The following is a 27,944-nucleotide window of genomic DNA, read 5'->3' as shown; positions in this document are numbered from 1 at the left end:
ATATACTCAGTTTTTACATTCAGTTTGAGCTCTTCCTGGTTCTTGGTATGATGCATGAGTTGTTATTGAAGTCTGCACATTTGCGGATTATGTTGCAAGACTCTGAATCTTGCATAAACCTTCTGTTCTAGGTGTTTTTTTCTTACGTTGCTCAGGCAAGGGAAAGAGAAGGGGCCATCGTGTTACTGGCACGTGTGGACAGAAGTCCTCACATGGCCTTCCTCACCACCTGAGGGGAGGGCATCCTTGTTACTGCAGGAGAAGGTAGCAATTCTGGCCCTCCACATGGTCTCCACTGCAGTGCGGGTGGCCTTGTGACCACTGGGCAATGGTGAAAATCCTGACCCTCCCTAGGGTCCTCTAACACCGCCCCAGTAGGGAGGGGAGGAGTGGCCAGTACTGCCAGGTGGGGGTGGAAGTCCATGCTTCCTACTTGGCCTCTGGGACACCACCCTCGTGGTGTCCCAGAGGTCCCTCGTTACAGCCTTGTGAGGGTGGAAGACAGGCTTTCTACTTGGCCTTTGCTGGCACGGGTGGGAATGGGGCTACATTTTTGTGTGTGTGTGTGGTATTTGGGGAAGAGTGGTTATTGTCTAAAAGTTTTCCATCTTGCTAGGTTGCTCCTTAACTGGTTCTTTGACTAGAAACATCAGGCTTCTCTTGGGGCTATTTTTGTCTACACCATTGGCATGTCTGTTGCCAGAATATTCAGTTCCAATCTGGGATGTGTGAGGACAAGGAGAACCCAGGAAGCTCACCACTGTGTCCTGAGGTCCCCAGACAGTCTCACTTCTTCTGTCCATCTTCAGAGTCTTCTTGTTTGTTTCACACACAATGTTCAGGGCTTTTCATTGTACTTAGTGGGAAGAATAGGGGAAAATGCACTCTACTCCATTTTCCCAGAGCAGAATGGGATTTGCATTTATGTTTTAATTTGGAATTATGAGCCTTTATTTGTTTAGGGAAATCAATCTGTACTTTTTTCCCCTCTGAATTATCTTGTGTTATGTTTTTATATTTAAATCCACTATATTTATCTTCTGTAATTTAATCTATTTTTTTACCATTATAATGCATTGCATCACCTTTCCTTTTTAACCCTTTTATAGATTACCTTCCTCACAATTTTATTCTTATAATTTCTGAACTTTTGAATTTATATTAATCTGAAAAGTATTTTTAAACATTTACTCTTGAATTCATTTCAACTTTTAGTCTTATTTATTTTCTTTTCTCAATCTTGTACCCTTATAGTTTTGGCTTCAAACTATCCTCATCATTATGTTATTTCATTTAGTAGTTTTTATATGGCAGTGCATCAGAAATATAGCTGTTGGGGTGAGAGCTGTGGAGAAAGCTCCTATCAAGTCCAGGGGTGATGGGATGGTTTACCCATCTTCTATTTGACCCTGAATATCATGTGACTTTCATTCTTTTCACTGTGGATTCTCAAGAAGATCTCAGTCTGGGTAACATTAGAGGTCAAAACTTTAAGTGGAGTGACTTATCCTTGTCCTTGCGGAGATGTTTTCACTGAGATCTGTTGTGATGTCATTCCCCTTCAGCTTCCAGGAAAGGACATCACAAGAGATAGGTCTCTGAAGCCAGATGCCAGAATGCTGAGGTCATTCTCCACCAGACCTACTACACTACTCATTATACCTTAGGTGGGGCCACATGAGAAAATCATTATTCTAAACTGAGGACCAAGAAAAGTTTTGTATTTTGTAAAGAACTAGAATGGAAAACAGAAATCATAGGACAAACTGTGTTGCCTTTTTTGCTTTGGCCACCTGGAAGCTCAGATAAAATTTGCAGCTCAGTTGCAGTATCTGGCAAATCTACCGGTACCAGTATAACTGTGTTTTCATGTATTCTTTGTGTTTAACTTTCTACTTTATTTGAATTTTCTTTTTCTTCTTTTTTTTTTGGTCGCACCATGCAGCTTGAGGGATCTCAGTTCCCCAGTCAGGGATTGAACCCAGGCCATGGCAGTGAAAGCCTGGAACCCTAACCATTAGGCCACAAGGGAACTCCCATCCTTTGTTCTTATTTTGGCATAATCTTAATCTTTTTTGTATTGTTAAATGCTTCCTTACAAATAGGTTGACTCCTTTTAGAAAGAAGGTGCAATGAAAATCGATTTAATGATTAGTAAAATAATCTTTAAGTAATTTCTGTCTTCTAGGAAGTTCCTAGTGTTTCAAATAAATTATCATAGCTGTCTTTGTAAATTATAGAGAAGTTAGACACAAAGTTTAAATGTTAAAAGACATAAATACACCTTAAATCAGGCTAGTCATTGGGTGAATTAAATCTGTAATCAAGGTATTCTGGACCCCACGTCTTAGTCTTCATTTCACAAAACATTGTTATCTCTCTTTACTTATCAACTTAGTGCCTACATCACAATCTTACCCTTTTCTCATTTGCTGTGGTGTCTCTATTGTATTAACTATTGTAATAAAAAACAACACTTACTTATTTGTCAACATTCGATAGTCTGCCACTTTAGTGGACAAATCAAGTATTTGATCCAAAATTTCTGCACATATTGAATAATGCTTTTTGTAATGAGCTTGAACCCTTTCCACGGCAATCTGTTCATGAATTTCCTTAACTCTGAGGGCTTGCTCTTCAAAATCAATCTTGGCTTGTCTGGCCAAAGCCTAAGAAGCAAAGACATATTTTTAAGTCACTGTAATTGGGCAATGATTCAAGTAGAAATAATGTCATCATTTCAACAGCCAAAAAAAAATCTCTAAATAGAATGAAACTTCCTTTTATATCAGGAAAAAAGAAATCATGAGAGAGCACTTTCTCCTTAATACATTAAGTACTGATTGTGATGGCAAAGACAATATCGGAAATATCTCACCCTTAGCTTATGTTATCAGCAAAACCCAGTACAGAGAGAAGTGTGCTATGTGGATTAATGATAAATTGGATCTGAAGTGTTTAAAAAGAAGTCTGGAGTTCATGGACTGCAAATAGAGTTGGGGATCACAGAGAAACAGGCAAGCATAGCTGGCTCCCAACCATAGCTGGCTCCTTTGTACCCATCTCAGGAGCCTTAATCTGGCACATTTGCTCTGGCCAATGCCCTATGTTTTTTAGTGGGAGACTTCTAGGACACTGATTTATACTTAGAAAATATTTTGGAAATTCCCTGATTATACTGGCTTGAGAATGTAACACATTTGCCAACAAATGTTAAATGTGTTTAGACAACAAAACCTTCTGCTGTTACAGCCTTAATAAATAGATAAAATTCATTCATAGAGACATGTATTTCTGCAGAAAGTAAGAAAATACTTAAATAGTTTGGCATTACCCTCTGTCTGCTTTGCACTATTATTTTGTTTAGGGAACCCACTCTTCACACTAAGTACGAAGGTCAAACTTGGCATGACCAAATGTTGCTTTTCAAACAGTTATACCAACTCCTTGAGAAATTCTATCCTGTGCTAACGTGCTCCAGAAACAAGAGCTGCCTCCTGAAACTTAACCCAACAAGTGTACGATGGCGGTAAACATGGGTCTGGCGGAGCTGTGCTCGAATTCAAGCCTCAGCTTGTACAGGTGTCAAGTACTAGCTGCGGGACCTTGGCCAAATCGGAGCTTCCCTATGTCTCCACTTCCTCTCTGTGAAGCGGGGATGGTCAAAGACTTGGCATGAACAGAAATTAACTGTCAGAGCAAATACCTATGATACTATTCACAAGTAACTAAATGCGTGACAATGGGCTGCTACTGTCCACTGAACCAAATGGAAGCTTCATTTGGTTTGTTATTGTTGTTTTATTTTGTTAGTTTGCTTTATTTTTGTTGGGAAAGAAGTTGGTCTGGGTGACCTCTGAGGTCGATTCTGTACATTTGGCACGTTCAGGAATGACACCAGAATTTGTTATTGTTGTATTGTTTTGTAGGCCCTGTTTTCACGGAGAAAGCATCCAGTTTAAGTACAGAGCCTTACGGCATGCTTCATGAAGTGTGAAGAGTTCAGAGGGAAGAGGAATCTGAGAGAGTAGGAGCAGCCAGATGAGAAATTACGAAGCGAGCCAGCGAAATGGGTTGTGAGGCTGGTTTACTACTGAGTGCCTGGAAAGCATGTGGAAATATTTAAGATGCCACGGAACCAAAACCTTGACGGGAGCCCAGGAACACCCCCTGCAGGAATGGAGAAGCTTTCTCCTAGTGTTCTCTCCCTCCCTCCCTGCTCCCTCTCTCCTTCCAGGCCTTTCTTCCTTCTTTTTAGCCATGGAGTCTGCTATTTCTACCCTCTCCCCATCCCCCATGCTAAACCCACCACAATTTCCAGTCCCATTACAGCAAAGTGGCTTGTAGCCCTAAATAAAGAAAGAAGGAAAAGGAAAAAGAAGTGCGTGGGAGCTAGTAACTCTCAGTGGTGATGAGCCTGGACTTTAGCCTCTGAGAACCGCTGTGCTAGGGCCACACCACCAAGCTGTGCAACTCTGAGCTTCCTGAGTTTCAGCTTCCTGACGGATGACATGTACACAAGAACAGTATCCACTGCCAAATGGTGCTGTGAGAATTATAATGTGTGTAATGAACGTAGCTCAATGCTGGACTCAGAGTGAATGCTCACAAGCGTTAAATGCTATTGCAATGAATTACTGTGAATAATAGTAGGTGGCACTGAAATTTGAAATCGGCAACCGTTTTAATTAATATAGAATAGATGCCCATTTGCCTTCAAAAAAGAGATCAGCAGATTTAACCTAAAAACCAAACCAGGGCTTCCCTGGTGGCACAGTGGTTGAGAATCTGCCTGCCAATGCAGGGGACACGGGTTCGAGCCCTGGTCTGGGAAGATCCCACACGCCGCGGAGCAACTGGGCCCGTGAACCACAACTACTGAGTCTGCGCGTCTGGAGCCTGTGCTCCGCAACAAGAGAGGCCGCGAGGGTGAGAGGCCCGCGCACTGCGATGAAGAGTGGCCCCTGCTCGCCGCAACTGGAGAAAGCCCTCGCACAGAGACGAAGACCCAACACAGCCAAAAATAAATAAATAAAAAAAACAAAAACAAACAAACAAACAAAAAACCAAACCAAACAAACAAAAACTCCTGATGGTGAAAAACATGAAGTCCGCTTTCCCTTTCTCCCTCTCCTCCTCCCTCCTTACTTAGGAACCAGCCTACGTACTTAGGAACCACTCCTGCTGGAGGACGTGATGCATTCAAACTGTGAAATCAGGCCATCTCAGAGGGAGGGGTGCCTGGCAAGCAGATACCTCAGCTTTGGGAAAAGGTAATTGTGTAATGTTTTTTCAGGGGCTTCAGAGCCTCACAATTCTGGCCTCTGAGGCTCTAGGAGACCGAGTGTCCCGATCCTCTGAAGTGAGTCCAAGCCCAGGTAAAGAAAGAACAGGTCCTGCTTCTCATCACAGTGAGACCAGTCCTGCTCTGAGACCAGTGCTTTACTATTTTGCACTGAATTAACTGGGCTTGTGAAGCAAACATATTTAGCAAACAGGCACTTATTTCTAATGTAAGCAAATGCCACTCAATCCATTCAAGTTTACTCTTGTCAAAAAAGAGAGATGAAACAATTATCCAGATAATTCGGCTATTAAAGACACTTGAGAGCATGCAGGTCAAATTCATGGGGTATGGCTCCCCGCTCTACTTCTAACGTTTTGGCTATGTCTGTTCTACAAAGGCAAAAGCACCATTTTCCTGACTCTGGAGAATACTGTACTTTCCGAATGACATTTCTCAAAATTGCATACTTTTGGCAAAAAAATGTGTTTCACTTTCATGGAATATCACAGTGGAAACCATGATGCTGATAAATAAAGCATTGCCTTCCTATTTTCTGTAAGGTTTTCTCTTCTGCTCAGCCTGGTTTTATGAATATTTTATGGCAGTAAAGACAGGCTATCTATAATGCCACTCACATGAGCTTTATATTTCTTCAGTTAAATCTGGCTTAACAGACTGAATAAATCTGAAACCACTCCAAGAGGAAAAAGACAAGAAGTGATTCATATAAATCCCTTGATAAAATAAATCTATTTTGGTTATTAGAACTGTACATACAAAGATAAGGAAAATGTTAATATCTCAAATAACTAAAAGATTAGATAATTTGATTTCCAGAGTTATAAAGGGCCTAGACACAATGATACCATGGTGACCAAGAGCACACCTGGCACCCAAATCTTGGCTTCTGTAACCATTCTCAACTACAATGAACCAGGGTACCCTAGAAAAATGGCTTGTTCTAGTTCTGAGGAAGGAATAGTACAGTATGGGCCTGGGAAATCTTGTTTTACCAGAAAGCAAGGAATTGCTTATTAAAGACTAATGGTGTTCTATAAAAAGGAGGCAGCTTGAAAGTGCTCTCACTGCCTGAAAATAGTATTCACTTAGAATAATGAACACCAATAACATTCCAGTGAACTTAGTGGACTTTAAAGAAAAAGAAAGTCCTTTATGCGTCTAGAAAACAAGAGTAATGACTCAAGGAAACAAAATTTAGATTATCATTCATTTTTTTTTGACAGCACACTTTATACCTGAAGAAAATGGAATAATGTATTTAAGATATTCAAGGAAAGAAAATGTGAACTAAGGATTTTATATGCAGCAAAACTGACGAGTATAAAAGGCACATGCTGTTATCAATATGCAAGGGCTCAGGGAATATTGTTCCCATGAGCTGTTCTTGAGGAATCTACTGGAGAGCTTCAGACAACAGAAATGACCAGAGAGATGTGGACATAAGGATTGAGGGTGAGCATTAAATATTTGTAGAATCAAGACTAAAGGGAGAGAGTATAGTATGTAGATGTTATGTGTGCCGTCAGTGCAGTTGTACAAAGATAAAAATGGGGAGATAATAGAGAGATCATACAAAAAATCAACTCATTAAATGATTGGCATCTAAACGCAGCCTTGTTTACCTTGACTTGGTAGGAAGGATCAAAAGTAACCTTAGGAGGGTTTTTAAGGGATATATTGTTTACCGCTTCTCGATCGAGAGCATCCTGGAAGTCTTTAAGCCGTCTTTCCTCATATTGTTTTTCTCTGAAAATTCTGTTTTGCCGTAAAACTTCCTTTTCGTGCCGAACGTGCATGAGCTGCACGGCGATCCTGCGCTCCTGCTGGGACTGTCGCATCAGCCGGTTGATGAGCTGCTCCTCCCGATAAGCTTCCTGGAAACACCATTGCGAGAGCCAATCATTTGTCAAGGTGATGTCCACATTTCCCACTGGGCTGAGAAGCCTACACGTAAACCATGTGTAAAAGGCATAGTATTCATCTGCAGAATTGATATTCTGCTATTTGATTTAAATTTGAACATGGCAAAAATCGAGTTATAAAAATGAAAATTTCCACCAACAGTTGTATAATTTTGGTATCCTGAAACACATGGTTTTGCAACTCCTGATTCTAAATGAATTATTACTTCCTTTAAAATCGGATCAAAAATAGATTAGGTGATTTTTTTCAAGGTTTTATAAACAAAGGGTGTAATTCTCCATTTATAAGCATGTTTTCAGAAACTTGGAATCGTGCTATATGCACTCTTAACATAAATACTAGTTGTAAAAACAAATGCAGACATTGTCTGGCTGAGGACGGCAGATCTGCTTAGTTCCCAGGGGGGGCCATCTCAATTCCTACATGATAGATTGGGCAGATTGGAGAAGAGGCTAAGGGGAAATGACCTACAGTTTATCTTAGAAAATCTGAGTGGTTGTAACCTGAGAGAGAAACTAGATGCACTCTCTTGGCTCCCTTGGCTATTTTAAGAGAACCGAAGGAGAACCAGAGAACAGTGGAAGAAGCATCAAACTGGGAATCAGAGACCCTTCCCAGTGCAGCCCCAGCTGTACCATTAACTGGCTTGCAGCCTTGGGCAAGTAACTTGGATTTTCCAGGCCTATTTCTTGACAGGGGAAATGAAGGGTTTGGGTAGAAGATGATCTCCAAGGCATCTTCAAGCTCTCTCACTCTGTCTAAACAGAGACACCATGTGGAAGGAGGCGGTAATTAAAGTTCTCCAGGGAGAAGACTTAGAACATCTAACTAAACATTGGGGTTGTCCATTTAACACTCAACAATCGAATTGTTCAGGAAGAAAATCTGACATCACTAGTGACACTGTTTCAGACTGTGGGAGAAATACTATATATATGTTCAGAATCAAGATACAAATAACAATAACGCTCTGTGGAAAATACCAAAACTTGAACTTGGGGATTATATAAAAGTGTAGATTAAATAAAATTCAACTGAAAATAAATATGAAATTTTTTCTGTTATTAATATATCAGATAAGAATAAAATCATGAACAACTTTGAAACATATGTCTCATCTAGTTACAACATTCTAGAAGCTTTAATGTTAATCATTTGTTTCTTTTGAGGTCCAATAGTGGAGGTGAGGCAGAATGTAAAAATGGCCACAGATTCTTCAGTTTTCTTCATCCACAGCCTCCAATGCTATCCTGCAGATATTCCCATCAAAAAGTAGAATCTGTTTCTTCACTCCTTAAATATGGGGTATGGGGTGACCTCTGACTTGAACTCACCAATGGGACATTAGCAAAAATAAAACAAAACAAAACACTTGCGGTCTGACTTTCTTAATTCTCTTGCGACCCTTGCCACTGTCACCACAGTTTCTGCTCAGCTAGAAAATGAGAAACCATAGAGAAAGAGACACCAGCCTTCTCAGCTGGAACTAATGAAACTCTTCCAGGTCAGCCAGCCTCAGCCAACCCACCAGCCGACCAAAGACATCCTAGAGAAGCCAGGTAAGACCAGCAAAAGGCATACATCTGAGCCCAGACCAAACTGCCTACCACATTTCTGGGGTGGTTTGGGATACATAAAGCATAGTCACAGCCATATTTTTTAAAAGTAAAGCCTTGATTTATTATTCCAAGTGAATTCTATATTGAATTTGGAATATATTCTATATTTGTCTGTGTCTACATGGCAAGGCAATTTGGTTGTTGAGATGAGAGCTGGTCATTCTGACCCTGATGAAGAACTGGGTTGGTCAGATATGCCTTGGTTATTGCTTAGATGACAACACATTATGATTAAAAAGGAAAAGAAAAGAAAATACTGTTGAATGGCTGAGTCAATGCTATGTATATGAAGCTTCAGTATGAAGAACCATCAAGTGTATTAAGACCTGCAACCAAAAGTTGAGTGGAAAATATTCTTTTTTTGTTCCATTGTACAAGTAGTTCATGTTTTAGAAATATACTTTTCCCCAAAGTTTCATTACAATTTGGGACACATTTTCTCATAGAAAAATATGTTACGGTTAAGTGCTTAGGGCAGCCTACAGATGTCTGTTTAACCCTTAACATCGATGAAATAATCTACATCTGCAATGAATAAAATAGAAAATAAGAGAAGTCACATTTCTCTTTTCAGTATATTTAATCATATTTGGGTAAGACTTATAGATACACAATCCAAAACATGCTCAGTTTGATTGCCAAGACCTCTCCTTTCCCATGAGTTGGAGCTAGGAGCTTACTCTGGTGCATACCATTGCTTTAATTCTCCAAAGATGCCCGAGTGGCTCTCCTGGAGGAATGGGGCATGGCAGGAAAGACGTGGAAGCTAAGTATTCAAGGGTCTTTTAGTTAAGAGATGGGGGGGCTGTCTGGTGTTCAAATGCCAGTTCCAAGGAAATAATCCAGAAAAGGTTCTGGGAAGGTAGAGTTAGTTGCGCTGGAATGAATCCCAAGAACAAGCTAAGATGCTGGCCAAATGATCACACTACCAGTTGGGAGCCATATAGAGTTCACGGTCTGAAAGTCTCCACTTAAATGCTTATGAAGTACTTAAATTCAACAAGTCCTAAACTAAACTCACTAACTCCCCCTTAGACCTGGTCCTCCCCCAGTATTTTCCCATCTTCCCATCTCCATTGATGACACTATAAACCTATGACTCGGTGACCTAAAATGTTAAGGTCATCCTAAGTCCAATCCTCTTGTCACCCTAATACAATTCTTGAAGAAGTAGTCTATTTTGCCTCCTATATATGGTTTTAAATCACTGTCTACTCCATTTGGTACCTATTGACACTGCCCATTGACACCCCATAGTGGACAACATCAGCCCCTCCTTACCTTGCCTTCCCCCCAATCCCTCTCCAGAATCTATCCTCTAAAAAAGTTAAAGTGATCCTTCTAACCTTAAGTCTCATCATTTCATTCACATAATGACATCTCTTTATGGATAACTAGGCAAGATAGAAACCTGAGCACAGATCTCTGGCTCTCTCTTTATAAGTCCAACTAAAACAAGGGTCTGTAAACTCCAGGGGGAGATTGCAACAACTTGGAGGCTAGAGCAGATATTATGAGGCATTTCTGATAGATTCACTGCAAATGGAGCGAAATAAAAGTATCCAGGGCTGACACAAGATTCATGTCACGCTCCCGAAAAGCAGCAGATACTTGAGGGAAGCAGAGGAAATGCTAACCCTGACAAGTACCATTTTCTCTTTGGAGGAGAGTAGGATGGATGGGAAGGCAGACCATGGTGCACATTCTACCACTGTGGAGCAGGGGCACTTGGGTCAGCGGCACAGGCAGGTGGGGACACTTAATGGGAAGGAAGCAGTGGGAGCGGAGGTCCCTTGCTGCATGACCCAGCCTGGTTCTAGAAGTAGCAGCTTCTCCAAACACAGAGAAGAAGCAGCACAGAGATGAGCTCCTTTGGTGGAAATATCATTAGTTAGAGCACCGACCTCCTTCAACGTCTCTTAGGTTGCTGGATCCCTGAACAGATCTCCAGCTAGAGCCTTAAAAAATCAACGTTAAGAGCATCCTGGTTGAAAGTGAGGAAAGCTAGAAAGAATTCATTCACCCCACTTTCTAGGTAAATATCAACCATGGATTATAAGCAGAAAAATAGAAAGAAAAAACCTAGCAGCCAACACACAACTGTTTTATAAAATAAATGAAAGTGTGTTCAAAATCCTATTGCTAGTTAATGAAACTTGAAATAGGTAGTTATTTTAAAATCTACTTTTTAATCATCTAATTTTCATAATTTGTAATTCTTTTAATTAAAATAGTGACTATCAAGCTGACTGAGTAAAAATATATGTGAATCTGAAGTAAGAAATAACCTTTTAGCACAAAGAGATGGCAGAGTTATTCTCTGAATTTTTCACTAGGAAAGGAGTGACCACATGGATAAACAGCTTCACTTCTTCATACTTACATGAAGCTTGGATTTCCCTTCAGTTAACAGAACCACTGAGCAGACCAGATGTAGTCAGGTGAATAAAAGAAGTATCTTCAAATGGTCTTTCACATTTCAGACATACAGATTTGTCCTATTTACATTAACAACTCAAATCACCTTCCTCCCCAAGTGCGTTCCTCTTACCATCTTCTGTATCACAACAAATGACTCCTCCATCCACTCAGCTGCCCAAGCCAGACACTGGGCCCCTCATCCCACGTTTTCATTCCCCCATGTCTAATGAATCAGTAAGTCCCATTGATTTTACTTCTAAAATAGCTCCTGAAGCCACTTCTTTCCACCACTACTGCCACTCCCCTAAATTTAAATGGGGATAGTTTCTTACCTGGATTACAGCAACAGCTATAACTTGGTTAGCCTCCTGTAATCTATTCTTAAAACTAAAGCCAGAGCGATCTTTCTATAAGGCAAATCTAGCCTTGTCACTCTTGTTCCCCTTTGCACTCAGGATAAAATCTGCTATTTGCCTCTTTATATCTTACAAGGCTCATTATGATTTGACCTCTGGTGACTCCTGCCTGATGACATTTAGTTTGCTAAAAGCCCTGAGCCTTTCTATACAATATTCTCTCTGGAGACACAGTTTGCCTTCCACCATTTTGGCTTCTGCTGGAAACTAACCCTCATCCCCACCCCCTAAAATCACCCCTACCTTCAATTAGCTAACTCCGACCCTTCCTCATGCTTCTGTGCTATCCCCCTCCAGAAATCATCTCTGAACCAGACCAGGGCTGGACTTCCCTCCCATGTGTCGCCTGTCCCTCCCATCACCCTCATGGCGCCTCCACACTCCAATGTAGTTGCTTGTTTACAGATCCTCTCCCAAACAGCAAGGTCTGTGAGAGCATATTTCCCATTATTCTTGTTCACTGTTGTATCCCGGGACTAGGACAAGTCCCCAGAGCACAGAGGAGGTTCAGTAAATATGTGTTCAACATAAGAGTTGATCAGTGATTCTTAATCTATAGCTGCAACAAATCACCTAGCGGGCCTGTTAACACGGATGATGGGACCTAATTATTCACATTCCTACAAGTTTCCTGCTGATGCTCATGTTGTTGGTCCAAGAACCACACTTTGAGAACCACTGGATTAGATCAAACTGAGAGGACTAACTAATTTTCCATGTTTTCATTTAAAAGTTCCCTTTTTGATAATATCAACTGATACAGAAAAAACATTTGAAACAATTCAGTATCCTTCCATTATAAAAATTCTCAACAAATTAGGTATAGAAGGAATGTAACTCAATATAATAAAGGTCATATATGATAAGCTCACAGTTAACATCATACCTAAAGGTATGATGCTAAAAGCTTTTAGATTTTCACCATTCCTCTAAGATCAAAAATAAGACAAGGATGCCCACTCTCACCACTTCTATTGGTACTGGAATTCCTAACCAGGGAAACTGGCAAGAAACGGAAAGAAAAGGCATCCAAATCAGAAAGGTAGAGGTAAAATGTCTCTGTTTGCAGAGGACATGATCTTATATATAGAAAACTCTAAAGACTGACTAAAAGAAAATGTTAGAACCAAAACACAAATTCAGTAGTTTCAGTATACAAAATAAACATATAAAAATCATTTGCATTCCTACACACTAACAATGAACTATCTGAAATGAAATTAAGAAAACAATCCCATTTACAATAGCATCAAAAATAATAAAATATTTAAGAATAAATTCAACCAAGGAGGCAAAAGATCCACACTGAAAACTATAAAACATTAATTAAAGGAATTGAAGAAGACACAAATAAATGGAAAAGATATCCCATGTTCCTGGATTAGAAGATTTAATAATGTTAAAATGTCCATAATGCCTAAAGTGATGTATAGATTCAATGCAATTCCTATCAAAATTCCAATGGCATTTTTTACAGAAATAGAAAAATAATACTAAAATTCATATGGAGCCACAAAAGACTCCAAACAGCCAAAGCAATCTTGAGTAAGAAGAACAGAACTGTAGGCATCACACTTCCTGATTTCAAAATATATTACAGAAATGCAGTATTCAAAACAGTATGGTACTGACATAAAAACAGACATATAGACCAGTGAAAGAGAAGAAAGAGCCCAGAAATAAATCCACATATGTACAGTCAATTGATCTTCAATAAGGGTGCCAAGGCTATACAATGGGGAAAGGACAGTCTCTACAACAAATGGTGCTGGGATAACTGGATATCCACATGCAGGAGAATGATACTGTACCCTTATCTCACACCATTTATAAAAATCAATTCAAAATGGATTAGAGACTTACACATAAGACCTAAAACTATAAAATTATTAGAAGTAAATATAGGGAAAAATATTTCTTGACAGTAGTCTAGGCAATTATTTTTTTAACATGACCCCAAAAGTACAGGCAACAAAAGTAAAAATAGACAAGTGGGATTTGATCTAGCTAAAAATTCTGCACAGAAAAGGAGACAATCGAAAGATTGAAGAGGCAACCTACAAAATGGGGGAAATTACTATTTGCAAACCATACATTTTGGTTAATATCCAAAATATGTAAGGAACTCAAATAACTCAAAGCCAAAAACCAAATAACCCAATTTAAAAATTGGGCAAAGGACCTGAACAGACATTTCTCAAAAGAAGACAAATGGCCAACAGGTATTTGAAAAGATGATCAACGTTACTAATCATCAGAGAAATGCAAATCAAAATAGAATAAGATATCATCTCATATCTGTTAGAATGGCTATTATCAAAAAATATAAAATAAAAGCAAGAGATAACAAGTGTTGGCAAGAATGTGGTGAAAAGGGAACCCTTGTAAACTGTTGGTGGGAATGTAAATTGGTACAGCCACTATGGAAAACAGTATAGTGTCTACTTGAAAAATTAGAAATAGAACTACCATATGACCCAGCAATCCTACTTACGGGTACATATCCAAAGGAAATGAAATCAGTATCTCAGAGAGATGTTTACACCCCCATGTTCACTGCAGTGCTATTCACAATGGCCATGATATAGAAACAACCTAAGTGTCCATTGATGGATGAATGGATAAAGAAAATGTGAGACACAAACATACATACAATGTATGTGTATATATATGGAATACTGTCAGCCTTAAAAAAGAAGAAAATCCTGTCAGTCTGTCAGTTGTGACAACATGTTTGAACTTGGAGGACATTATGTTAAGTGAAATAAGCCAGACATAGAAAGACAAATACTGCATGATCTCACTTAAATGTGGAATCTAAAAAAGTTGAACTTATAAAAATAGATCTTAAGTATTCTCACCAAATACACACACAAAAATGGTAACTATTTTTTTTTTTTTTTGGTGAGGTGTTGGGTGTGCTAATTAGTTTGATTATGGTAATCATTTCACAATGTATACATATATCAAAACATCACATTATACATCTTAAATATATACAATTTTTATTTGTCAATTATACCTAATAAAACTGGGACGAAAAGTTCCTTTTTACCTCTAAATGTAACAATAGATATACATGGCTGACATAGATTTTAGATTCCTATTTTTTCAGTATTTTTTATTGTGGTAAAATATGCATAACATAAAATTTACCATTTCAATTCATTTTTAAGTGTACAATTCAATGTGCAATTAAGTAAATTCACAATGCTGTATAACCATTACCAGATTTTAGATTCTTTAGTAAATGTTTCATGTAGATTTGTTTTCTGAATGTTATTTGCTGTTATGATGTGAGGATGTGACATTGATTCAGAGTAGCACATAACACATACATAAGATACACATACGTGTGTATAAAAGACTACATTTTGTAAAATCTTCCAGCACCATTATTCAATCAACAATTAAATATCTTACCTCTTGTGCTTCGTGGGCTATTAACTGGTCCATTAAGAGTCTCCGCCGTCTTTTCTCCCTTTGTTCTCGTGCAAAAGCATCTTCTTCGAGGCGCTTTTGGATTTTTTTAATGTAGTCATCATCCGAATAAGTGTTTAACAAATCAGCGGTTGTCTGGCCTGTTGTATCTAAAGAAGTCTTGGATGCACTAAGGACAATAGTTTTTATTTAAATTTTAGAAAATAACTCAATCACACACCACTACTTGTGACTGTGGAGGAAGACCTCTGGAGATGGCTCCCTTAAGTGCTCTGTTCATTTATTAATACAAGCATTGAAGCAAATATTAGAACTTCAGTGTGAGATCCACAGCTTATCAACAGATTCCATTTGCCTCACCCCATTTCTGGACTCTGTATCTGTGAGGTCCTTATTATAGCCTTCCTTCTAGGCCTGGTGCCTACTTACTCTTTTACTTCTCATGACCTTCACTGTGCCCAGAGATTCTGGATTTCTCTCCCTCTTCCTGCTGGCTCTAGGCCTCCTGCCTCCCTTGCTTGGAGTCAAGAGTAAGGCAATATTGATAACCCAAGTGTCAGGGAAGGCATACTTCTACAAGAGTCGGCCAGGTACACTAATGTGAGGACTAAAGACTGACTTTCCCCCTTCCCTCTGCAGAAACGTCCGTGGATGGTTCTGAGAGTACGTCCATGGATGGTTCTGTCCACTACAACTCTCCTCTCACCTATGTGAATGCAAGTTGCTCTATGAGCTCCCAGTAACTTCCGACTCCTTAGGGCAGCAGCCCAGCTCTTACTAGAAGCTCAGCAGTGGAGAGTTGACTTGCACCACAGGTCTGACCTAGCCTTTTGCCCAAGTCCTGGAAAACCAAGTGAGAAGATCTACCTTGGGGCTCTTGTCCTACCTCATGTCCAGAACTTATGGATCAGGAAGAGTTGGTGGTCTCACCAACAGAAAGCAAACACACTCAATTTAGTGAGGCAAATGGTGGCTTAGTACAGAATTTATAGATTCATTCAAAAGTTGCCTTTAAAAATAAAAGATACATTTTTATGTACCTAAGGATCAAATAATCAATTCTCATCTGCATACTCTTTAAAAAATAAAAAAAATACAACAGTACAATGGTATAAGATATAACGTTACTTGCCAAGAAATAATGAATTTTAATATTATGAATAATTATTATTCTTAATGTCATAAGTTATTGATGTGTTCAGTTTAAAATATAACTTATAATCTTATTCAAAATACAAGGACACATTATTATGGTATGCAGGGATTAAACAGTCATCAATTCTCATATAGACAGAAGTGTTCTTATAAAAGCATAGCTAATTCATGTTTAATGAATACTCACACGTGTTGTTTTTAATCTGTGGCCATGCAGTTTCATTAAATCAAAGATCAAAATCATTTACATAGTTGAATTAAAATTCTTAAATTATAATTAGTTCTGTTTAATAATCACATATTTATGGTACGGATATTTTATTATAGTTCATTATTTGTACATTTGCCGCTTCCAGTTGAACTCTGAGCGCAGAAGAAAAGTATCCTAGTTTACTCTCCTATGTACCTGTGCCTCATAATCCTGACATGTAGCTAATGTCTGCTAAATTTCAAATAATATGCTAAGAAGCACTGTACAAGTGTAATATAACTTAAAAAATCACACATTGAAATTCTGGTTATTTTATCAGCAGGGGCTCAACCTTTGGTTGTATTCTGTCACTGAGAGTCACTGAGCAGAAATTGTGTAGCTAACAAAGCCTCAGTAAGATCAAAGACAAATTTTAACCCTATTTATTTATTAAGATTTAGTGCAATTATTTATGAAAATTGTGTGGCATAACTTTTTCAGATCCTTCATCAAAATCCTTACTATATTTTTACTTAAATGTGTTGTTTAAAAGATTTTGCCTCAGATTGAGCATGGGTTAATAGCTCTCTCAACACTGTATTTATGCCACCAACAATGTACTTGAGATACTGGTTCTCCTTTGTTCATCAATCAGTCTATCCAACCATCCATACATACACCCATCTGCTGTCTTATGCCAATTAAGGCCTGAAGAAAGCTACGTGATATTTACTTGAATAAATATTCATTTTACCGAGATATGGGTTTCTTGAGGGCAATAATTATGTTTTCTTTATATCTGTTTGCTTGCCAGGTCTCCATAGAGTTAATAATTGTACGTGTATGAATTATTAGTGATAGGAACCTTGGCCAAATTTGTGTATATATATAAGCAGTTGCTAGAAGGAGACTAAGGTAAATCTGTGAATCCAAATGTCAGATTACAGCAGCCAACAGCCTCAGCTAAAGAAACAAATAGCAGATGGCATTTATTATTTGTCTTAAAAAATAAAGAAATAGTTCATGTGGGGAAAAAGCAGCAGTGGCTGTTCTTGCATTGCTCTCACTGAGACATCATTTCATTCTTTCACAAAAGAGAAAAGATAGACTTTGAAGTGACATCCCTGGGAAAGTCTTTCACAAGCAGGCTGTGAAAGGGGCAGCTGTAGAAATTGCTCCTAAGGTCAACCCAAGAGATGATTTTAGTGCTCTCTGTCATCAAGTAGTGTGAAGTTTCTGGAAAAGCCCAGAACATGCTTGGTTCTAAGCTAAGGATTCAGAATGAACTAAAGAAGCAGTGGTCAATAACAGAGATTAAGAAAGGCCATATTGTACCATAGCTCTTTTTTCTTTAAAAGTTTGCTCTAGACCAGTGCTTCTCAACATTTTTTATTTGGGGGTCCATCAGAAAAAATGTCCTTTGTGAAGTGTACTGGAAGGGATTTGGAGTCACAGATGGGGCTGCTCACAGCCACAGGTGACTGGTCCAGGGACTCTAGCTGCCCCAGGCCCTATCCTGCTGCTCTGAGAAGTGAGGATGTCCATATCTCATGGGCCCCCAGTGGTAAATCTCTGGCAAGACCAAGTGGAGGCTTCTGCAGAGAAAGGACTTGTGATAGACACTGCTATTTCCCTCCCTTTTCCCTCAAAACAGAGCCATGGTTTTATTCAGGAAAACAACTTACCCAGCTAAAGTCTACAATTCCCAGCCTCCCATTCTGCTAGGTATGGCCATGTGACTGAATTCTGACTAATAAGGCATAAGCAGAAATGTTATATGGGGCTTCTGGGAAGGCTCGTATAAGGAGCGATTTCAGATGAGATATCCACTTTTTGCCTCTCCTCCTTCCTGATATTGGAACGTGGGCCAAATGGCCGGAGCCTCGGAAGCTATCTCTTATTTGCGAACGTGACTTTGAAGACAGAAACCACACATCAGGACAGTGGAACTAAAAGGAAGGCTCAGTCCTTGTTGACCTTGGAGCAGCAACACATGCCCTGGGCTGCTTACCTTCTGATTTCTATTAATATTATAGGAGAGAGAAGTAAATATCCATCTAATTTAACCCACTCTGGTTTCGGGGTTTCTAAGCTAACTGATAGAGAGGCCTAGGTTCAGGTTGGGCTGGGAAGGCAATGAGGATCAGGGTGAATGTTTGTACAGGAAGGATCTTTAAAACATTGAACCACGGACAGGGCAAGGACACTAACGAATCAAAATGGATGCTGGTACAGGGATGGAAGACGCTGTTGTGCTTGGTGTTGACTCTGGTTGCTAAACTGTGGAAATCGAGGCGTCCCAAGAAAGGGGTGGGCTGCGGGGCTGCAGAGAATACCATTCACGAAAAGCAACAGAGTGTTTCAATATCTTAAGATAGTCATTCTGGTGGACACAGTCCGTTTATCACTCCAGAGCATGTGGCTGGTGAGATGTGTGAAAGAGTTGGAAGAAGTGGAGTGGTTTCATGGGCCAAGGTCAAGGGTGGGCGTGGCGGGGGTCAGGTGGCAGCTGCATGGGGGAGTAGGCTTGGGCTGTGGTTATTTTAGGAGTGAGGTGAGCACTGATGAATATGGGGAGGGCTCAGAGTAGGGCGTCAGGAGTTTCTGCAGAGGGAAGGGGGAAAGGCAATTAATGTATACATTCTTCATTCTGCTTCACTTTCCTTTCACACTTGACTTCCTCTCCACTTCTCCTTCTAGCTTATTCTTATTCCTCCTCATTTGACTCTATTCCCTCTCCTCAGAAATATTAATATGGAAATGAAGTATATAATTCATGTATATTTTTCTTCTTTAAGAGATTTATTTCCTATTCTATAAAACATAAATGAGTAGAGTTTAGATAGTTTCCATGAAAAAAATGCAGAGAAATTCAAGCTGTTCTTATATGTGTACTCTCTAATCAATTATTTTCTGTGAGTCAATGACCCGTAATAGGAAACAAAAGGGGAGAAGATCTTTATCTTTAGGAAGAAGAAGCCCATTAACCAGGCACTTTCTGTAAAGAACTCATTGAACTGTTTTAGTGACATTCAGTCAACAAAGTCATTCAACAACTTTTTACTGCTGGTCCCTGTGCTAAATGCTGAGGATGCAACATGACAGCAACCAAACTAGCGTCTAATAATGGCTTTTTTGTGACAAATGTAAATTAATAGTAACTTGAAAAAATGTTAATGAGTGTTTAAAAAATATGTGTGAACTTACAAGGGTAAGTAAAACGTAGAAAAATAAATTAACCTCACATCTCATAATAGCCACTTTCCCTTTTGATCTTTACAAAAATTGTTAATGAACAACTAATCAGAATTTTAGCTCATTTATCTTCATTAATATACGCTCTTAATTAAGATTCTACAAGGTGAAAACATCTTTGGAACAGTTATTTCAGGTAAACTATTTCTAAATATTCAAAAGTTAAAGTAGAACGGAATGTAGTTTTGTGATTACTGAGATAATTTGCATCCCACCTTTCTTTTGCTTGGAGATCCTTTTTTATTAATGCTTCAAACTTCTTAATCTCATTGGCCACATCCTTTAAAGGAAATTCATTATCAGTTTTTCACCTCTAAAAAAACATTGAACATTTTCATTTACCCCAATCATTCAAACTTATAAAGTGACATGCATTACTAATTCAATCTAATTGGGAAGCGAGATCTGAAAAGCTACATTCTAGAATATTTTTCTATTCTGATTTGTTACTTTTAGACTAGGCTAAATATATCTAAAAGATGGTGAAAACTGCCTAACCCAAATCATTCAGTTCACAAGTCTAGCTCTGACAGTACATCAAAGGGCATTTAATGAGAATAAAGATTATCAAACAGTCAGGAAGTGCATTGTTAATTACAATTCTTTTAAATGAGAATAAGCATGTTTTTGGACATAAATATTTCTTTAAAATCATCTTGAGTGTTTTAAACATTTAAGGTTGTGCAACCTTACCTACACTATTAATTTGCTCTCTGAAAATTAATTGTAGCTGATCCTCTGCCTCCTGCAAATCCTTATTAATAAGCTTTAATCAACTCAGGGAAACAGGAGAATTAAATACTTTTACTAAAATGGGGTCAGGAAAAAAGCCTCTGTGGGTAGTACTTTTTAGAATCTAACTATAGGATTTTTTAATATTAAAAAATGTGAATTAATATAAAATGCAATGGATTTAGAAATCAGAGAGACCTCTCAATCTCTGCTTTAACAGCCTTGTGTACTTGGGTAAAATATGTCAGTTTTCTGAGTCTCATTTTCCTTAACTAAAAAATGGGGAAAATAATACCCTACTTAGAGAATTATTTACGAATTAAAGATGATGTGAAGTGCCCAACCCACAGCCTGGCATATAGCAGATGATCAATAACTGGTAGTTATTAATCTTTTTTCTTAAGGGAGAGAATATCCCTAACAATCATTATAGAAGTATGCAGTGTAGATTGCAGGAATTAGTATCAAAATGTAGTATTGTTCCCTTGTGAAATATAATGAGATTGTATCCTATTGGAATGACTGACAGCTGGTATGGTCTAGTAAAATATCAATAGTGTAAGTATCTTAAATTTAAATATGATGAGAGCAAGCAAGTTGCTTAACATTTCTAGGATTCATAGAAAGACAGTGCAGCATGGGGAGGAGGTATTGAGGAAAAGCAAATAGTAGGAATGGCACATGCATGGTATGGGTACCTGGACTGGCCCCTGTTGTACCCAGGGGTATCATGACCCATTACAACAGCACCCACTCTGGCATAGTTTGTTAGTGACCACAGAATCCACAACACAGGAGGAACACAGGTTCTGTCATTTAATAGAATTTGCCATCCCTGTCCTAAAGCTACATTCTCTATTTCTGAACAAATAACTATAAAATGGATTGGATATGCATATGGTGGAGGAGTTTTAAATGAGAAGGGACAATACCAGAAGTAATTTGAAAAGGAAGTAGGGAGTTCAGGGAAGTCTCTCTATATGTTTTAGCGAAAGATCATCCTTTCGTTAAGATAAACACAACACATTATTAAAAGGTTATCACTTACCTCTGCCTCTTTTTTCTTTTTCAACATTTTTTGAGTGTCAAGTGCTTTCAGAATACGGTTTGATGCGGGTTTAGGAATCTGTATGATAGCTGCTTGGATTTTAGCCATTATTTCATTTTGTCGTCTTCTGCTCAAGCGTTGCTAAATATCCCATACACGTTAGTTTAGTTATTCAGTTCATCAGAACAATATGCAATGTTATACACTCACAGGTACACAGATATACAAATTTTCCATTGAAATTTTCGGAACTCAGCAATTAACCAATGGACTGGGTGTTACAACTGTGTAATGTTAGGAAGCAAGTGTCAATATAACTTATTTTGAAAAGTATGATATTGAAACACAATTTTGGAATCCCCAAATTATGCCGATCAAATGTGTGTATTTTCATTCTGGGTAGCAACCCTCCCCCATATCACGAAAGCATCTGAAGCATTCATTTCTACCAGACAGCTTAAAAAGAGGTCAAGTTGTCCCACTGTTCCAAAGAATGGCAGTTCTAGTTCTTAGTCGCAGGGAGATGCGACCATCAGCAACGGTGGAGAAAGAGAAAGGGGAAAAGTGAGGGAGAGAAAGGTGAGAGCAGGCAGAGCATGAGTCATGTACCGGGAGCTGGCAGCTCGGGCTGGATTCATGCTTATGTAATGCGTAATATAGACATAAGTGGCAAACAATATACTAGGCACTAATGAGTTTCTGGAAAAATTGTTCTATAAAACCTTTTAGATTTTAAAAGATCTTTGTTCTTCCTGGAGTTTTTGAAATTTTTCAAGTTTCTCAATATGCATGTGGACAAGATCTTCGTTCGTGTGCTTATATTTTTCTTGAAACCTAAGTGTAACCTGCATCAGATTGAAATCAGTTTGACGTGGTATCAGGTTTCTATGTCTCCAAATGAAGAAAGCATTTCAAGAAGATTCCATTATTAGAGAAAAAAGAGTATATTGTCATTATAAGCACACATAAAATTTGCCTTCAAAATAAAATTTCTGTGAATTACTACTGTTGATGGCTAAAGCAAATTCAAGTCCCATACCAATCACTCACACGCTTAATTGATGTAAGGACAATAAAAATGCATGATTTGAATGCCTTCTTACAAAAGTCTCATATATACTTTTTATAATTAAACTTTTTGCCCTGAGTTTAATTTTCAATGAATGGTATTTGTATCCTTACAAATACATTTTCATAAAAATAATTTATAAAACCAATTTCAACATAAAAGAGATAATATAAGAAGCTAGATTCTGTCCATTACTTAAGCCACTTCCTAGTAAAAAGTGAAGAAATAATGAAAACTTCCAGGCCACTGGCAATGAGGGTACAATAGTAAAAGAAAATGAACTCTCAGTGATGATTGTGAAGTGGGACACAGAGCAATGGCTAACGTATTTAACTGAAACTTTTATATTTGAAAGTAATCTACTTAGAAGCTGATGACTTACTAAAAAACTTTTTTAAAATGGTACCATTGCTCAAACCATTCTTGGTCCTTCTTTTCTAAAACTGCCTCAGTAGATACTGACACTTACTCAGAAGATCAGTTAAGGTCCTGTGAGCTGTCTTTAAGCACTTACACACACCCCTGCTCTTTTCACTGTTAAAAATGTCCTGGCCTCCATCTTCACAGTGGCAACGAACATGTAAGGTCCTTCAACATCCTACCACCCCACTGCAACATATATATATATATATATATATATATATATATATATATATTTATATATTTATATATATATATTTTTTTGTTGTTGTTCAACTTAATTCTATTTCCCCCCAGCCCAGGAAATATCCATTGAACCATCAAATAGCCTGCTGTTAAATGTGTGGAGTCAGAGTGTCTAGGTTTAAGGCTTAGCTCTACTACCTACTAGTTTCATGAAGTTGAGCAAGTTACCTAAGCTCTCTCAGTTTTATCATCTGTAAAATGGGAATAATAAAAGTACCTATCTCATAAGATGGTTGTGAAGGTCAAATGAGATAATATACATAAAGCACCTGGAACAGGGCCTGGCATCTCACTATGTATGTTCAATAAATTTTCATCATTATTGATATTAACATGTAATAGACACCTGCATCCTCCACCTATATCAAAGAAAAAGGCATGTCTACTTTTTTCATAAGATGTCTCCTCCTTCATCTGAACCATTGATTCATTCTTCTTCTTTTCTTCACCAGAGGGTCTCCTTCCACTTGGGTCCTCACACCACTCATCACCTGCCACTGATTCTTTTTCTCAACTGCCAAGTTGTTCCAGTCTCCATGTCCATAAAATGAACAAACAATCTCACACTTCTGTTGAACTTCTCTCCTGCAGCTACTGTTATTCTCTCTTCTCCTTTATCTCCACATGTCTTGAAAGAACAGTCTATGCTCCATTCTTCCTCATCTCCACTGCAATCCACACCACTCTGCTGAAACATTTTTCTCTCCCTAAAATGTAAGCTCTAAGAGAATTGGGGGTTTTCCTGTACTACTCACTGTGTTGGTGCCTGACATAAAGTAGAAGCCCAACAGATCTTTGTTCAATAAATAGTAATTGACTTTGGAAGGTCACCGTAGCCAACATTAAACCCAATGGTTTTTTGTTTGGACTCAGCTCCACAGCACTTGTAGCACTTGTTTACACTGACTGTTTTATACTTTACAAAGAATTTTCTTATATACTGTTGTTCTTGAAGTTACCAAAAAACCTAACTCTCAGGCAGGTAGAGATAAACATCCTTGTTTTTACAGTTGGATAAAGTGAGACTGAGACTGTTCCAGGGACTGACCCAAAGTTAACCAGCTTGCACGTGAAGGAAGCAGGATGAGATACTAAGTTATTGACTTTCAGCTTAATCTAATTTCTAGCTCTCTGTGGGTGCTGAGTTCATTCTGCTACCAGACTCATAAGGATGTCCACCAAGAGTAGACAATCTAAAAGTGGAAGTAGCTCTCACATTTATTGTCATTGTTGCTTCATAAATTAAAATTTAAAATTTAATTATTTTCATTTATTTTTATGCATTACATCAGTACAGTACTCCCCATTATCCTACAGACCTGGAAAAGTTAATGGCCTTCACTTATCATAAGGAAACAGCACAGGAACTACAGAGATTTGTCAACTAAAGAGTTGTATCAAATAATCAAGAGACACTTCATGAGTATTTGCAATGTTGAAAGCATTGTACTAGGCATGTTTCTTGAACTTGAGGAACTAAAAATCTTGTGAGGCCATATGACAGATAAATAATGAAAGTTAGTCAATGCTATCAGCAAGAGGAGGTTAACACCAAAGAGTAACGATTACCTGTGCCCTATGAGCTCCGCAGAAAGAGTCCATGTATACTGGGAAGGTTGCACAGAGTAGACGGAGGAAAGTTTGGGGGAAGCGGAGAGAGGAGAAGGGTGACCTTGGGTGGTAGAGAGGGAAGAGCAGAAATATACAAGTCCTATTCAAGGACAGGCTGCCAATCAATGTAGAAGAAAGACTTTATGCTGAGGGTTATGAAGAAATAAAGTTAGAAAGACAGAATGAGACTCTTTAGTGAAAGAACTTGGATGCTAGTCTAACTTGGTGACAAGATTATTTGTAAATTAGCAGGTTTCTGAGCAGAAGAAACCAACAAAAGTGGAATTGAGGGAAGATTCACCTAGCGGTTGATTAACCTCCAGTAGAAAGCCTGAAGATCGGAAGCCGCGTTAGTAGTTTACTGCAGTAGCTCAGCAGGAGGTCTGAGCAGATAGGATGGGGTAGAAATGGAATGAGAGGAGCAGGCATAGAAAGCACTGGGAATTAGGAGCAAACGACTGATAAGTTATTGGCAATTGGTGGATAAGATGGAGACAGGCATCAAAAATGGATAAATGAATTGAAAATATTAATATAAAATAAAACCCAAATATGGCCAGTAGCATACATCAGGGACATATATGCTCGATGGGGCTTCTTTGAGAATGCAACATCACTGCTGTGTCCCTTTACCAAGCTTTATATTGTGATATGCTTATAATGTTTCTTTATGTACTTACATCTCGGAAAGTCTCGCTTTTCACGTTTTGAACTTTTGTATTTGTCAGGGGTTGCATGGTTTGCATTTCCACTCCAGTCAGCACACCTTTCTTTTTTCTCTGGAGAGCAATGTACAACTGATATAAGAGTTTCGTGGCCGCCCCAGGCTTTTCTGTGATGATACTGTGGGCCACATTCTGATCAAACTGCACACCCAGAAGGTGAAGTGTGGGCTCCAAGCGAGAAAAATTATTAAGTTTGGCACTTGAAATCCTAGGCATTAAAATATTTTACATAATTAGACACTGAATTAAAACAACAAATATCAGAGGTATTACCATGATCCCATATTATGAATTATCCCATGTTCTTTTAAATATATCAATCCTCTCTAAAACCACTTAATCAGGTAGATACATTGAGATTTGGTGTATTGTCCTAACTCCATGCATTTATTTCTCTTGAATGGCTAAACTAAAACCCATTAATTTCATATACTCTTCTACTTAAATAGATGCTAGAATTTCTGCAAGAAGCCAGTACAAAAACATAACTAAAGGCCTTCTTCTAAATGGAAAAACTTAACTATCGTTTTGAAAAATATTTTACTCAGAAGACAAAATTGCAATTTAAATGTCCATTTCTTTAAGTGATGTCATTACTAGAACCTGAAAATAACCTTATTTTCAGTTGCAGTGACAACTCTCACAATAATCCCCTCAGGCATTATTAGAAATATTTAATTAAATAACATTAGCTATACAACTAAATTAGTTATGTAATCTTCACTGTACACTTCATATTACTTCTTCAAGAATCGCTAAAGACTTTCTAAAATATATGTATTATTGAATCACCTATTATCAAATTAGGCTCACATTCTAGAAGAAACTCATTAATTCGTTTATTAATTTACTCTCTCAACTATACCAATAATTTATTTAATTTAATAAATTTTTATAAATTTATTAAAATCTTACAAAGATAAGACACCCTGCCCTTTAGCAGCTCATAGTGGGAACACAGATGAATAACAAGTAGTGATAAATTGATGTAACTGTTGTAATAGAGGTCTCAAATGACCTAGGGCTGTCAATAAGCCTATGAATCCAGTGGCAGAAAGAAAGCAAAAGATGTTGATGCATTTTCAACTTTTGTGCCTCTCTGTGATCAAACTGCATGCAAATGTCAATTTTAACCACTGGTCTATTTTCTCCTTACTTTAACTTCCAAAAACTCAGTGACATTCTTTGATGGAAAAAATACACTGAATATACTTAAATATAAGTCAAAGTCACATCCTCTCCCTGAAAAAAGATGATACTTTAGAACAGAGGGAGTTGGCGGAATTTCTAATATAGGGTTACTCACTCAATAACTTCATTTTGGACTATAATATTATTTGGGGAAGATACAATGACCTTTAATGACCTCAACTGAATGTTTGGAAGCTGAAAGAGATCACTTAGCACTTCTTTTAAAAATTTATTTAATTAATTATTTTATTTTTGGCTGCATTAGGTCTTCGTTGCTGCGTGCGGGCTTTCTCTAGTTGCAGCGAGCAGGGGCTACTCTTCATTGTGGTGCGTGGGCTTCTTTTGCTGCGGAGCACAGGCTCTAGGCATGCAAGCTTCAGTAGTTGCTGCACGTGGGCTCAGTAGTTGTGGCTCATAGACCCTGGAGCGCAGGCTCAGTAGTTATGGAGCACGGGCTTAGTTGCTCCGCGGTATGTGGGATCCTCCCGGACCAGGGATCGAACCCGTGTCCCCTGCACTGGCAAGTGGATTCTTAACCACTGAGCTACCAGGAAAGCCCAATTAGCACTTCTTAAACTTTATATACGGTTCCTAGTATATTATTTCTCAAGAGATAGCTCTCAAGCAGTGGTTCTAAACCTTTTTTTTTTTTAATCACATATACCATCCTTTGGAAATCTGATGAGAGCTATGAAACCTTTTCCACAGGAAAGAAAACACACATTCATGCATATACACAAAATGTGTATACCATTTGTGGGTATTTGTGAACCTCCTAAAATCTAGTCTAAAAGTGCCTGTTAGCTGCCAAGGAGGTGGATCTGGGGAAATATAGGAATGATTTCTAAATATAAATAAGGAGCCAGTATCATGGAAAGGCCAATGTCAAAAAATGTAGTGACACAAGACACTGAATTCCTTTTCCAGTTCTGTGGTGTAACTTATCGTCCTATTTCCTCTATTTGGTTAAGTACATTTAGTATGGCATACCACATCAACCAAACTTTGAATGAAATATTTTAAATTGATACAGAGAAACAGATCTTAGAAGGGATAAGAAGAGATAAGGAATGCTACAAGGTAATCTTATCAACAAAAAGGGTAAAACATTGTTTTAGGTCTTCTCATGTCATGTCCAGTTTTGCAATTTGTTCCCCCACAAATGACCTTACAG

The 27,944-nt window shown here is 38.2% G+C and overlaps 1 protein-coding gene across 1 annotated transcript in view; it reads right to left on the bottom strand.

The window, feature by feature from the left end:
• The window catches only part of SPEF2 (sperm flagellar 2), a 175,147-nt gene that overhangs the window by 132,976 nt on the left and 14,227 nt on the right, over positions 1 to 27,944 (bottom strand). Inside the window, 7 exon segments of the mRNA XM_057540876.1 lie at positions 2,482 to 2,669; positions 6,994 to 7,182; positions 15,111 to 15,297; positions 19,944 to 20,008; positions 21,509 to 21,649; positions 22,231 to 22,402; positions 25,536 to 25,787. Coding sequence (XP_057396859.1) covers positions 2,482 to 2,669; positions 6,994 to 7,182; positions 15,111 to 15,297; positions 19,944 to 20,008; positions 21,509 to 21,649; positions 22,231 to 22,402; positions 25,536 to 25,787 — 1,194 coding nt within the window.

The sequence above is a fragment of the Balaenoptera acutorostrata genome, chromosome 2 (genome assembly GCF_949987535.1).
Source record: "Balaenoptera acutorostrata chromosome 2, mBalAcu1.1, whole genome shotgun sequence".
Classification (NCBI taxonomy): domain Eukaryota; kingdom Metazoa; phylum Chordata; class Mammalia; order Artiodactyla; family Balaenopteridae; genus Balaenoptera; species Balaenoptera acutorostrata.
This window is presented reverse-complemented; position numbering and strand designations above follow the sequence as displayed.